The sequence below is a fragment of the Balaenoptera acutorostrata genome, chromosome 18, assembly GCF_949987535.1.
Source record: "Balaenoptera acutorostrata chromosome 18, mBalAcu1.1, whole genome shotgun sequence".
In the NCBI taxonomy this organism is placed as follows: domain Eukaryota; kingdom Metazoa; phylum Chordata; class Mammalia; order Artiodactyla; family Balaenopteridae; genus Balaenoptera; species Balaenoptera acutorostrata.
In genome coordinates, this window is record NC_080081.1 from 72,496,127 (window position 1) to 72,510,110 (window position 13,984).

The following is a 13,984-nucleotide window of genomic DNA, read 5'->3' on the forward strand; positions in this document are numbered from 1 at the left end:
TCCATAAAGTTCTAATAATGTGAAATGTTCCTCCCATTTTTGTTGATTAAATACATTCCTGCTTTCTCTTACACTATTTAGCTCTCTATTCTATAGTTCTCAAATTGTGTTCCTTCAAGTTTCAGGGTTCACAAGATATCTCTAGGACAATTAATATCTTTAATCCTCAAAAATAATCCTAGAAGGTCAAACAATCTCCCTTTTACAGATAAGACCATGTAGGTTCAGAGAGGTTACATGATTTGCCCAACCACAGAGTGGTTGACTCAGGATCTGAACTCATGTTTACCTGACAGCATATCTTGTGAGCTTCCCGTATCACCCTGTCTTAAAGCATAGCAGTTGCTTGTGATGAAAACTAAATAATATAAGTCCCTTTACCCACCCACAAGGTTTTTCCCCCGGCAGTAACTAGTTTGGGAACTTCAAGGGATGACAAGATAAAATATAAATGTTGTAATTTGGAGAATGAGGCTTCTTATGGATTAGTATAGATGGTTACTTTCTAGAAAAACTCATACAACCTCCAGCCATGGGTCCCCTGCCAAGTTGTATGTCTTCTTGACCTTGAATGCATCTTTTAGCCATTAGAGGAGGCTGAGAAAGGCTAGGAGTACAAAAAAGAATCAAGAATTGAAGACCCGGGACTTCTCTGGCTGTCCAGCGGTTAAGACTTCGCCTTCCAACGCAGGGGTTGCGGGTTTGATCCCTGGTCGGGAAGCTAAGATCTCACGTGCCTCGCGGCCAAAACACCAAAACATAAAACAGAAGCAATATTGTAACAATTCAATAAAGACTTTAAAAAATGGTCCACATCAAAAAAAAATCTTAAAAAAAAAAGAATTGAGGACCCATATAAATATATGAAATCTGATTAATGACACACCTTAGAAAGGTCTAGAGACTATTCTTTCCTGATGATATAACCTTTAACTGGTTGTTATCCTAAGAAGAAGCAAGTGAACTTGAAGGCACAGTTCTCTGTGTTTACTTCAATCTGCTGCCTCTCAAAACCGTTTTTGTCTTTGGTCTCCCAAAGACTGAATACCTTGGAGAGAGTGAAAAAGTTCAGTAAAGAGAGAGTAAGCATCAAGTCACTGCCCTGTTTTCTTTCTCTCTTCCTTTACCTTCCAGTATTTTATCTTAGAGAAATGACAGTAACACTTCAGTGATTTCCTTTATAAATGTCTGTCATCTGCTAAGATGCAATTACATGGACTTTCCCCTGATCTTCAAAGTAAGTACTGTCATCAGAGCCTGAAAGAATGTTTGCCAAGATCTGCGAGCAAAGGAAGATGAGGTTACATTGACATTTCAAGGTTCTTTCTCACCAAAAGGAGATAGAATAACCTGCTAGAGGCGGGATAATCCTCAATTTCAACTTCCGTCTTCTCCCGAACAGAACTGACAAGGGGCTCTCATTCATGTGGCCCTCGCTGGCCATCCTCTCCTCCTCTTTCTTGTATTTTCTCCTTTTTATTGTCTTCCTCTTATGGCTCATTTTATGCAGTAAAGTCTCATTAATTCGAAATTCCTTAATTTAAAATTGATGATACATTGGACAAGGCCTTGCATTCTTTTATGTTAGCTTTGAAAAAGATTTGCTGCCTTTTGATGTGAATCAGGGGTGCTCAGAAACTCTGCACATGAGATTCTCCTGGAAGGCTGGGCCCTATCTGATTCAGGGGCTCTGGGGTGGGGGGCTCGAGCATTTGCATTTCTAACCAGTTCCCAGGTTATGCCAGTGCTGCTGGCCTGGGGACCATATTCTGAGATCTCTGAGGAAAGCAAAGGGGACCAATTAATCCAGTTGATAGAAGTGTTTTTTTTTGAAAATGCAAGTTTTTATTATCATTACTATTTTTTTTCACTTTGTTTCTACATTGTGTTTTTCAGAAGTATTTTTCATTCCTTTTGCCTATAGCAAAACATATGCTTCATGAACTCCAACTAAGTTAATGGTTTGTAGGCAAAACAGAGGAAGAGCACTGAATGGAGAGTCCAAGGTCTGAGTCCCAGCACAGCTGTGTGTGTCCCTGGGAGAGGAAGCTGCAACAACTGGTCTTTGCTCTCCTTACCTGTCCTTCTTAAAGAGGCCAGGCCTCGTTGTCCTTTCTAGCTCCAGTATTCTATGACTGTATAAAAATATGCACTGACGCCGCATAAAACATCACTTATTCAAACACTTGCCTTCCCTGGAATTAATATAAATCAGTGAGATTCCATTGTCTGTCTTCTCTCTAGAGGAAAGCTTGACAAATACTCCTGACCCTTCCAGGTCTACCTCCATTTCTGCTCTGGTTCCCACCCACCTTTCTGAGACTGGCAACTCCCTACACTCCAGGTAGACACAAGAGGAAACCTGACCTCATGCCTAGCTGTAAATTCAGGACTCGTGTCAACATGTTTTCAAAAACATTAGGTGCTGAGAGTCTGCCTTTCACAAATCCCTGTAGTAGACCTAGAAGGACAGAGGCATCAACTCTGTTCCCGGCCACCGATTTGCCAGACTTCGTGGAATAGATGGCATCTGACCCAAGGCTTCAAGGACAGGTAGGACCCTGACAGGCGGAGATGAGAAAGGCGCGACCCACGGGAGGGCTCAGCGTGGCAGGTGCCTGGAGGCAGCTGCTGAGGGTCTCTTGTCCTCTCCTCCCTCACCCTCCCACCACGCATCCCCCTCACAGCACACATGCACAGACTCTGTCTTCACCAAGGAACTGAGAAATTCTCAAGAACAGGACCACATCTTGTCTTTATCTCAAGCACTGAGCACAATGCCTGGCGTAATTAATTAAACCATTGTGCTTACTTAATGGAACTACACCCATCTGATTCCACAGTACACAGTCTTTGTGCGAATGAAATCACTGAACAAGTATATATATGAACAACTTAAACTCCTAAGTCCTATAAAAATGTAGGTTTTTGTCTTTCTCCAAGTCTCCAGTTGGTTTGCAGTGGGAGCTGTTCCACATGTAGATGTATTGTTGATGAGGTCACGGAGGGAGGTGAGTTCCTCAACCTCCTACTCCACCATCTTGACCTCCTCCTGTGCATAATTTTTTTTAAATTAATTTATTTTATTTATTTATTTTTGGCTGCGTTGGGTCTTCGTTGCTGTGCGCGGGCTTTCTCTAGTTGCGGCGAGCGGGGGCTATTCTTCGTTGCGGTGCGCGGGCTTCTCATTGCGGTGGCTTCTCTCGTTGCGGAGCACGGGCTCCAGGCACACAGGCTTCAGTAGTTGTGGCTCGCGGGCTCTAGAGCGCAGGCTCAGTAGTTGTGGTGCACGGGCTTAGTTGCTCCGTGGCATGTGGGATCTTCCCGGCCCAGGGCTCGAACCCGTGTCCCCTGCATTGGCAGGCAGATTCTTAACCACTGTGCCACCAGGGAAGCCCCTGTGCATAATTTTTTAATGGGGAGGCAATAAGGGGAATTTTCTATCCAAATGACAACTTCCTCTTCCCTAGTCTTTCTCCTTTGCCATTATATCATGTCAATAATAAATATTCAGTGCCTTACCCACTTTTTATATCATTTAAAAGTATTCAGTACTTTAGTTTTTTCATCATCCTAATAAATACCTTTGATTCTTGAAAAAAATGTAGGTTTTTAATTCTTATTATTAGAATTAAGGTCTTGGATGACAAGTCAACGAGTTTGGATTCTATTTGGAGCTAGCAGGTTTCTGGGAGGAATGTTGATCGATATTGTTGTGTAGGATGGGCTAAAAAAGGGCTGTTTGAGGGACAACACAAATTAAAGACCACTGTACCAACTCTGAGAAAAACAATGAAGGTGGGAACCTGTATGGGGCCCATCAGAGCAGAAAGGAAGGTCCTGCATCTTACAGAGATGATCTGAAATCCTGTCACATCACGATTTTCCAATAAGAAAAACATGCAAGATATGTTTCCCTGGTGAGATGTTATAATGATTAAGGCATTGGAGAAACTTTTTTAGAATACTGACTCTAGAAGCTTTCTCAAAATTCCCCCCCTGTGGCAGGATACTGGTCAGGGTTCTTGTCCCCAAGCACTGAAAACTGTTGGCTAGGTATTCCTGGGAATAGCAGAGGGGTTCCCAGTCTCCTAGCACTAGAACAGAGCAGCAGGGCAGAGAGGGAATTGTATCTTGCCCTATGTCCAAGCTCATCAAGTTTTCAAAACAGCAGAGCTAATATCCATTTACAAGAAACAATGGGGATGTAGGGACAAGTTAAATGTCACCCTAAGGAAGCAAATGAAATAATCCAGAATTGGGTCCATTTTATAAGAAAAGTGCACTAATGTCTACCAATCAATGGAAGAGATAAAAATAGTATGATTAAAGGAGACTTAGGAGACAGAACAACCAAATATAATGTGCAAATCTTCTTTGAATCGTGACTTGAGCAAACCAACTGTTAGAAGACATATAAAAAAATGACAAAGCAATTTGAATATGAACTGGATATTAGGTAATATCAAAGAATCATGGTTAACTTTGTTAGGAATGATAACAGCATTGTGGGCAGGTTAGAAAATACCTATATTTTCTAGACTGTATACTGATTACATGGAGTTCAATGAAATGATGCCCATATTTGATTCAAAATACTTAAGAGAACAAAGGTATACATGAAGTAAACATGATTAAATCTTGATAACTGTTAAATCTGAGTGATGGAGATGTGTTGTATATTGTACTATTCTTTCTCCTTTTGTGTTTGTTTGAAAATTTTTCATAATGAAACATTTTTAAAAGATAAGGTTCATCTGTAAAAAGTTTCCATTATTGCCTTATAGCGGGCAATAATGAAGAAATGCTATCTTAGAACCTCAATTCAAAAAATAAATTATTATATAAGAAAACTGAACACCATCTATAATCTAGGTTTGATCACGTAAGTTAGAATGTTCACTAAGATTTCAAGTCCAGCTACATCCTTTCACATTAACTGTGTTGGACCAAATGGTGTGTATCTTGGAGCATTTACACTTACAACACACAGCAAGGGTGAATACAGGTGGGATGTCATTTCCCTAGGTGTCCTTTTCCATACTTGTGTTATGATATTTCAGAAATATTTTTGTCTGAAAATACTATGAACGCAATCAGTTAATCAATTTGCTACAAATGAGTCCTTAATATGGATAAGGTGCTCTGCAAAGTTCAGTGGAGAATACAAAGATAAATATAAAGTGACAATTCGAAAGATTTTTAAAATTTAGTACATTCAGTCACAAGGTGCCACAAGACAGTGTCAGGTTGATGAGTCAATGGACGAGCACATGAATTTAGGAGAGCATTCATTAATTTGTTCGTTGACTCGGTCATCAACTGTTTACTAAAAGCCCACTCTGCTCCAAGCAGTGTGCCAGCTGCAGGGGGGGAAGGCAGGTACGACTCCTGTCCTCATACAGCTGATGGTACGTGGGGTATGTGGGGGAGATAGGCATTACATAATAAACACACCCAGAAAGAGAATCACAAATCCAAGTGCTATGAGGGCTGCTGAAGAGAGAAACAGGGGAAAAGACGCAGAGACACAGAAAACAAACTTATGGTTACCAAAGGAGAAAGGGGGGCGGGGGAGGGATAAATTACAAACTTGGGATTAACAGATACACACTACTGTATGTAAAATAGATAAACAACAAGGACCTACTGTATAGCAAAGGGAACTGTATTCAATATCTTGTAATAACCTATAATGGAAAAGACTCTGAAAAAGAACATACATATATATAACGGAATCATTTTGCTGTATACCTGAAACACTGTAAATCAGCTATACTCCAATGAAAAAAAAATCCTATGAGAGAGAGAGACAGACAGACAGGGTGGACATATCTGTGACTATGGGGTCAGGGCAGGACCGTCTGGGGTGGTGACATTGACACTGAGACCTAGAAATTACTGACGATAGATACAGTCAGAGAAGGCTTCAAGGCAGAAGAGAATGAGGGCAAAGTGGGGGAAAAGGACGCCTCACGGTGGCTCTTGCTCACTTCCTTCTGGTTTTATGAGAGGCTCTTCTGGCCAGACACTCCTTGGCACTTCCTTTTGCTGACAGCCTCCATCCCCTTTACCCAGCTTTGCCCTCCTGCAGAGTGCCGGCCACCTCTTGATATGTAGTGATATATTTTGTATTTGTTTCCTATCTGTCTCCTCTACTACACTTAAGTACAACAAAGGCAAAGAATTTGTGTAATTCCTCTTGTATCCTCACTTTCCAGCTCAATAGCCAGTACTCAGTAAATATTTTTTGCATTAAGGAGGAAGGAAGCATTAAGATATATAAGGTCACGAACTGTCTCCAGCCTAGCATCTCTATATTCAACCCAAGACTCACATCAAGTCTACTGGGAGAGCTCTTTCTGCCACCTAACAGGACGCTGACAAATAAAGCACCAAGATGCCCAGGAGGAGAATATTATATCAAGGACGACAGCACGTCATTTCAGTAGAGAAGTTGACTAATGGTGTGTTGAGGATGGCTGGCTTATGAAATCTTTATGGCAGAGTTTGTCAAGCGCTGGTTGTGACCCATTACTCAATCATGAAACCAACCGAGTGGGTGCTGACCAGCATGACTGCAATGAAATAGAATAGAAAACTGTAGAAGGAAAAACAGCAGAGCGAGGACACCCTGCATAGTGAGGCAGAGCACTGCTTCGTGACACTTTTGTTTCCAGTCTCTGTCTGTGCCCACAGATATGTATGTGTGTGTGTGCTCTGGGACATAACGCAAAATGTGTTTCTCACTGTGGGTCATGGCCAAGAAGGCTCTAGAGGCTGCAGGAACAGCAGTCATTTGTAGGCTGCTGTCTAGGCGCTAGACTCAGGTCCACCCAAAAGGACAGACCCAGCTTCTTGAACTATTTTATTAGAACCACATTTAAGCCAGAATCAAGGGTAAGAGAACAGAAGTTTCTGCAGCTGCATTAGTGGGCGCATGACACAGGGACCCAACCTGAAGGGACAATGAAGACAGGGCAGGCTGGATGTGCGGGGACGGCCACCAGAAAACAGGGCCAGGCACTGCCCTTTTTTGACATTAAACGTCATGAACCAAAGTTTTAGCTGTTCCCCTTCAGGATACCCTTGGAGACTACATGATGCAGGGCGGGAGGTGAGGGGACTTGAAAAGGAGTCCGATCCTACATATGTCTTTGTTAATATAATATATATCCTATAACAATATACATACGGGGGGTGGGATGAATTGGGAGATTGGGATTGACATACATACACAAATATGTATAAAATAGATAACTAATGAGAACCTGCTATATAGCACAGGGAACTCTACATCACCTTGCTGTACAGTAGGAACTAACACAGCATTGTAAAACAACTATACCCCCAATTAATAAATAAATAAATTAATTAAATTAAATAAAGCATGCTACTGTGCAAAAAAAAATACATACACATCAGTATAATATACATTACAATATGCATTCTACTATAAAATATATACACATATATATGTATGCAATAATCTACATATACATATGTATAATATAGATGTTATGCATATACATTATTAATACATATGATAACACAAGATATGCTTGCAACATCTAGAGTGAGAGAAGGACTTCCAGTGCAGGGTATACAATAGAAACTCTATAATTTGTCCATGAATTAACTGAATAACTGAAATCCTTTATAGTCTGGTTAGTTTTTGATTTTGTCAAGATCAAAATACTTACTAAATTCCTGGTTCATATGTGCTTATTTATTTAGATGTCAACTCATTTAATAAAAAATATTTTAGGTTTTATTAAATTCTTAAGTAGTTATGGAACTGTACAATGACTGTAAAATTCACTTGATACATGCCTACCATAAGTTTATCATCTAAGGCAATGATAAATCTACCAATTCACAGAAAACATATTAGTTGTTACTGATCTCTTAGCAGTTAAGTTTATATATTGTGAGCAAGAAAGACAATGAGTTAAAGAGAAGTTGAGATGGCTACCAGAGCATGGGAGTGGTCTGTCCAGGGGTAACACAGCAAGGGTCAGTAACATTTCCAAGAGACATCAAACAACAAAAGTATTAAGCATTTCACATAAGTCCTATTACAATGCAGCATTTTTTCCAAATGCATCCATACGTTTTGTCTTTTAACTTGTATGCTTGTTATACATGAAAAAATATCTCCTGAGAGAAAAAAAGTTTCCTAACATACACTCCACTTTTATAAACTATAAGGGGTAAATTAATGACTAATAGAGATTTTATTCCTAGAAACAGAATGGTATTATATGTAAATATCTATAGTCTCATTAGAGATAGTGTAGGATAATTGACAAGTAATTAAATCTCCCAAATCATTAATAAACAAAATGTTTCTTCTCTATTAGAGCAGTATGTTGTGCCTTTACCACTTACAAATTAACTTTTCCTCCACCTTCATTAAATAGAAAGTTAAATGGTGGATATCCAAGATGCATGTAATTAACTCTGTGTCATGGAAGTTTCCTCTCATTAAATTTTTGGAACTCTTGTACAATATTGCTTACAAGGTTATGCTAGAGCTAATGTAACCAGGCTATTACTTGCACAAAGAAAAAGCAGCAGCATGCAATTTGGACCCAGTTAATGTTGGTTAACATATGGTATCCTGTTTTTTAGTTCATAAAAAAGAAAAAACATTTTTTAAATGTTGGAGAAGGCTAGGCCAAAAGCAAAGGAAAAACTGCTTTAGGCCCATTTCAATGTTTGAAAGAAAACAAATAAGGATATTTACAACAGTATTTAGAAGAAATCAAGCATAAACCCTACCTCTGCTGTAATATTAAATGTGATGGTATTGACTCTTTTCCAAATACATGTTAGCAATTTTTACAGATTAGCAATTTTATAGAACAGATAGTCATATCGAATCTTTTAGTGAAACTTCAGTGCACAGAAAAATTCCATGACATCATGGCTTTGTTGTTCCATAGACTCATGTATAAAACTGACCAAATCTTACCTCAGAAACATTGCAATCCCAAACAGAAACCCTAAAGGGTATCATTCTTGTCTCTGAACAGTGACATTATAAGTAATTCCCTGCATGGACAAGCAGGTGCTCCTCCCACCCCCATCCGTGGTAAGCTTTAGGAAAATCCTCCCTACACCCAGCGCTTCATAACCAGTTACCCACTCTGCACAATTCACAGCCTTTCATACCTACCAAGCCCTTTTATGAAGCTGATCACACAGGATCGTCTCCAACAAGCTGTCGTAATCTCCATGAGCCTGAAAAGGAGCCCGAACTCACAGTCTGGAACCGTTAACACAGACTACGTTCCAAAGCAGAAAAAGAGAATGACCAAGTCCATGGTCCTCCTGCTCTCTGCCACCGTAAGTGTCTCGGCCACAAGGTAGGGCTCTTTTATTTCTGGTTCAAGGTGTATTTTTAGTCAGGTGCTAAAGACCTACAGTAGAAGACAAACTAAAACAGGCCTTCCGTCCAGGGCACGCTGTTCATACCAATGGGACAATTTTTAGCTGCACAGTAAGACAGTGACCCGCAACTAGCAAAGTGCCTGTATGTCTATATTTAACCGCAAGAACATACTATGCTGCCAGATTAGTCAAGCCGCTTACAGCACTCCAGGAACATGAGCCTGACCTCCACAGCTCACCACAAACAGTTCACGCATTCCGATTCCATGCACGACCCATGGAGCCGACCCACCGGGCCGCAGGAGTGTTCCTGGGCCAAAAGAAATACAAGAGCAAAGATAACACAGGGTGGGTGATAAACCGTTGCTTTGGGAACCAGGATCTCTTGGCCACAAGTGTGAACAGCTTTAAACAGCTTAAGTTCTTACAGACAAAACCAACAGCAGAGAATCCCTATTTGAAGCCAAGAGTCAGTGAGAAACTATACACCCTTAAGGAAAACGAAACACTGAACATCTGTTAACATAACGCGTAAAGGAAAGTGATTGGGCTTAAATCTATAGTTATATTATTTTAAAAGGCACAGCCGAAATCGACTTGTTAAAAACTTAATTTATAACACCAAGAAGGAGCCAACATTGGTGAGCGTTGAATGTTCTATCTTCAAAAGAAAACAGGTTTAGGCCAATGAGGAGATTGGGAAGGAAAATGCAAAGTTACTTAAAAACAAAATAGAAGTGTAACTAACTGATCCTTCAATGGGCATTATTTCCGACAGAAGAATTTTATGAGGGTCAGTGAAAATCTATTTCTTCACTAACACAGCTGTGAAGAGCACAAAACCCAAGTCATTTTCTATTTTTGATTTGCTCAGGGTAATTGAAGGTTTGCTCTAGCAATATAGGTTGGAATTATAAAACAGCATGGTATGGGGAATTGACTGATGAACGGAAACATTTCACAGGAAGGAGAAAAATGTCCACATTACCAAAATGAACACTCCAAGTGTTTCAGGCAAGCTAAACGCCAGCAAAGATGCCCCCATGGTACCACTGTGTCTTACACATCCAGGGTTTATAACGCCTTTTTTAAAGAGTTGACTGAGGTGCCTATGTGGCATTTGGTTTATGTTTTGCTAAAAGGGGCCAAAACAATTACAAGTGTGCCTAGGGAGGTATCTGAGTTTTGAGTAATAAGAATTCTTCTTCAATTCTCCTCTTTCTGGATCTAAATTGGAATCAAGACTCAACTGAAAATTTGCACTTTGTCAGCTTCAAGTCTCTAGTGCTATTATTAGATCAACCTTTCAAATGATGTGACTGTCATTCAATTTAAAAAAGTTACTTAAAAGAGCCTCATACCAATAAGAAAAAAAGTATCTATCATTTTATTTTTTCACTCTTTTTACAGATACCAATTACCAAACAGCATTTAAGGGAAGTGCAAGAGAGAAAGAGGTAGAAAAAAGAATTAACATTAGTGAGACATGGAACTGGATTCAGGTGCTCTGCCAGGCACTTTTCATGTATTACTTCATTCAGTCCTCACAGCAACCTTATAAGGTAGGCATTACCAACTCCATTTTACAGTTGATGAAAAGGATTAAAAATAAGATTGCTGGGCTTCCCTGGTGGCGCAGTGGTTGAGAATCTGCCTGCCAATGCAGGGGACACGGGTTCGAGCCCTGGTCTGGGAGGATCCCACATTCCGCAGAGCAACTGGGCCCGTGAGCCACAATTACTGAGCCTGCGCGTCTGGAGCCTGTGCTCCGCGGCAAGAGAGGCCGCGGTAGTGAGAGGCCCACGCACCGCGATGAGGAGTGGCCCCCGCTTGCCACGACTAGAGAAAGCCCTCGCACAGAAACAAAGACCCAACACAGCCATAAATTAAATAAATAAATAAATAAAATTTGAAAAAAGAAAATGCTCCCTATTTCAAAAAAAATAATAATAATAATAAGATTGCTCAAGGTCATTCAAAGACAGGGTTGTCAGACTCCAGAGTCACTACACTTATTTTTATTCTAGTACCTTCCTTACTATGAATTGGAACTTCTAAACAATGGTAACCTTAGAGTATTTGTTTTTGTATACATTTAGGAGGAGCCCCCAAGTAATCTACTTTTTAATCCAGAAATTTCACATATCCCAAACCCAGCTGAATGCCAGAGAGTCTAGTCTCCTTTGATGCCCTCCATGGTTTGTTCGTGCTTCTGTGGTACCCTGGCCCTTACCAGTTTGGGGAACGTCCTTAGGGCATAAACCACATTGTTCTCATCTTTGGATGCCTAGTAGAGTTGAATTAATGTAATAGAAGGTGTCTTTTAGAGTCAAAACAGATGACACAAAGTCCATCCATTAAAGCTCAGAGTCTTTGTTAATAAGAATTCCCACCTCACCTCACCCATCTCCACTCAGAGCTTATTTCTCCTACGGTACACATCATTTTAACCATCTTGACCTTGCCTCAATTCATGTTAGACTGAAAACATCAGATCATGGATGGGTGAAGGCTCCTACGGCACACTAACAGTTGAGTAAGTGACAGCTGTCAGCTCATGGCTGATATTGATAGAAAAATCAGAAAACAATGACAAAAAGCAGACATAAAACTTGGGAAGGATAGCAGCCTTAGGATATTTTAGAATAACAAGAGAGAGCCCTTAATATTTCAAGAGCCCTAAAGGTAGCCATATATGATGAATCTTTAATAATTAATACATGTGCTGATGATCTGAATTCATTTAGACATGGTTAAATTATGATAGCATACAATAGCACAGATACAATACAGAGAATAAAGTACGCTTTAGAAAGAATTCTATTCAAAATTATTAAATTGAAATGTTTTGACACTTCAAGGGTTAAGCTTCATGACTTGGAGAAATTTACTCAGAGATCATTTGTTCCCCGATGATGTTACATAAATGTCAGGCATTTTAAACGATATTAATGTAATCTAAGTTTAATCAATAACATACACTGGACTGCTGGCATGCTTAATTGATAGTTCCATAATAACCCTCAAATATTAATTGAATGATGACTTTAAAAGTTGATGCTTTTTATTACTTTAAAAGTTAATCTAATCATCTCACACTGGTCGGAATGGCCATCATCAAAAAATCTACAAACAGTAAATGCTGGAGAGGGTGTGGAGGAAAGGGAACACTCTTGCACTGTTGGTGAGAATGTAAATTGATACAGCCACTATGGAGAACAGTATGGAGGTTCCTTAAAAAACTACAAATAGAACTACCATACGACCCAGCAATCCCACTACTGGGCATATACCCTGAGAAAACCATAGTTCAAAAAGAGTCATGTATCAAAATGTTCATTGCAGCTCTATTTACAATAGCCAGGACATGGAAGCAACCTAAGTGTCCATGGACAGATGAATGGATAAAGAAGATGTGGCACATATATACAATGGAATATTACTCAGCCATAAAAAGAAACTAAATGGAGGTATTTGTAATGAGGTGGATGGAGTTAGAGTCTGTCATACAGAGTGAAGTAAGTCAGAAAGAGAAAAACAAATACAGTATGCTAACACATATATACGGAATCTAAGGAAAAAAAAAAAAAAAGGCCATGAAGAACCTAGTGGCAAGACGGGAATAAAGACACAGACCTACTAGAGAATGGACTTGAGGATATGGGGAGGGGGTGGGGTGAGATGTGACAGGGTAAGAGAGTGTCATGGACATATATACACTACCAAATGTAAAATAGATAGCTAGTGGGAAGCAGCCGCATAGCACAGGGAGATCAGCTCCGTACTTTGTGACCACCTAGAGGGGTGGGATGGGGAGGGTGGGAGGGAGGGAGATGCAAGAGGGAAGAGATATAGGAACATATTGTATATGTATAACTGATTCACTTTGTTATAAAGCAGAAGCTAACACACCATTGTAAGGCAATTATACTTCAATAAAGATGTTTAAAAAAAAAAAAAAAGACAATGTGTCATTATGCTTGGAGGTAATGGCTATCAAACAGGCTTCTAGCTGTAGGTAAACACTGCCAAGCATGTCATTACCTGAAGACATACGCAACAAACAAATGCAATCCCAACATGTTTGCCAGGAAGGACTCTAGGAAAATACTGGTTTGTTTTGGCACAGGGAGCCTCTGGAACTCAGCCACTGTTAAAGCAATATTCTACCAGCAGGTGTGCAATACTTATTATATACAGATTGTCTGAACCTATACAGGGGCTCTCTTTAAACCTGTGTATCACCCATGCTTTTGTAAATTACCAGGTGCACTTAAGCCCAACCTTAGAGAGGAAAATCAGAAGGGGTTCTATGCTACTGAGAAGGGAAAGAACCTGCGTGTGTTAGCAATACTCTAAATGCTTTCTCTCCAGAAACTTTTCTCTGATGATGAATCAGCTTAGTGACATTCCCCAGTCCCACAGCTATAAGTGCAATCCCTAACTGGATCTTTCCCTGGCCTACAGTCTTTTTATTACTCTATATTGGAGGAACATTGCATTGATCCTGTTTCTTGCATTTAACTCATTTATTTCGGGGGGAGGGGCCTGACAAAAGCCCATTTACCCAAAGCTGGGGAGCTCTTAA

At 40.0% G+C, this 13,984-nt stretch overlaps 1 protein-coding gene across 5 annotated transcripts in view; it reads right to left on the minus strand.

Moving 5' to 3' along the window:
• Positions 1–13,984, minus strand: part of FRY (FRY microtubule binding protein) — a 420,573-nt gene that overhangs the window by 206,064 nt on the left and 200,525 nt on the right. The window contains exon 1 of one of the 5 annotated variants that reach the window (XM_057532696.1): positions 9,182–9,364. The exons of the other annotated variants lie outside the window; for them this stretch is intronic. Within the exon in view, the coding sequence (XP_057388679.1) occupies positions 9,182–9,242 (61 nt within the window). The 5' untranslated portion in view covers positions 9,243–9,364. Of the gene's footprint in view, positions 1–9,181; positions 9,365–13,984 lie in introns of those variants that run through there. 5 annotated transcript variants of the gene reach the window in all.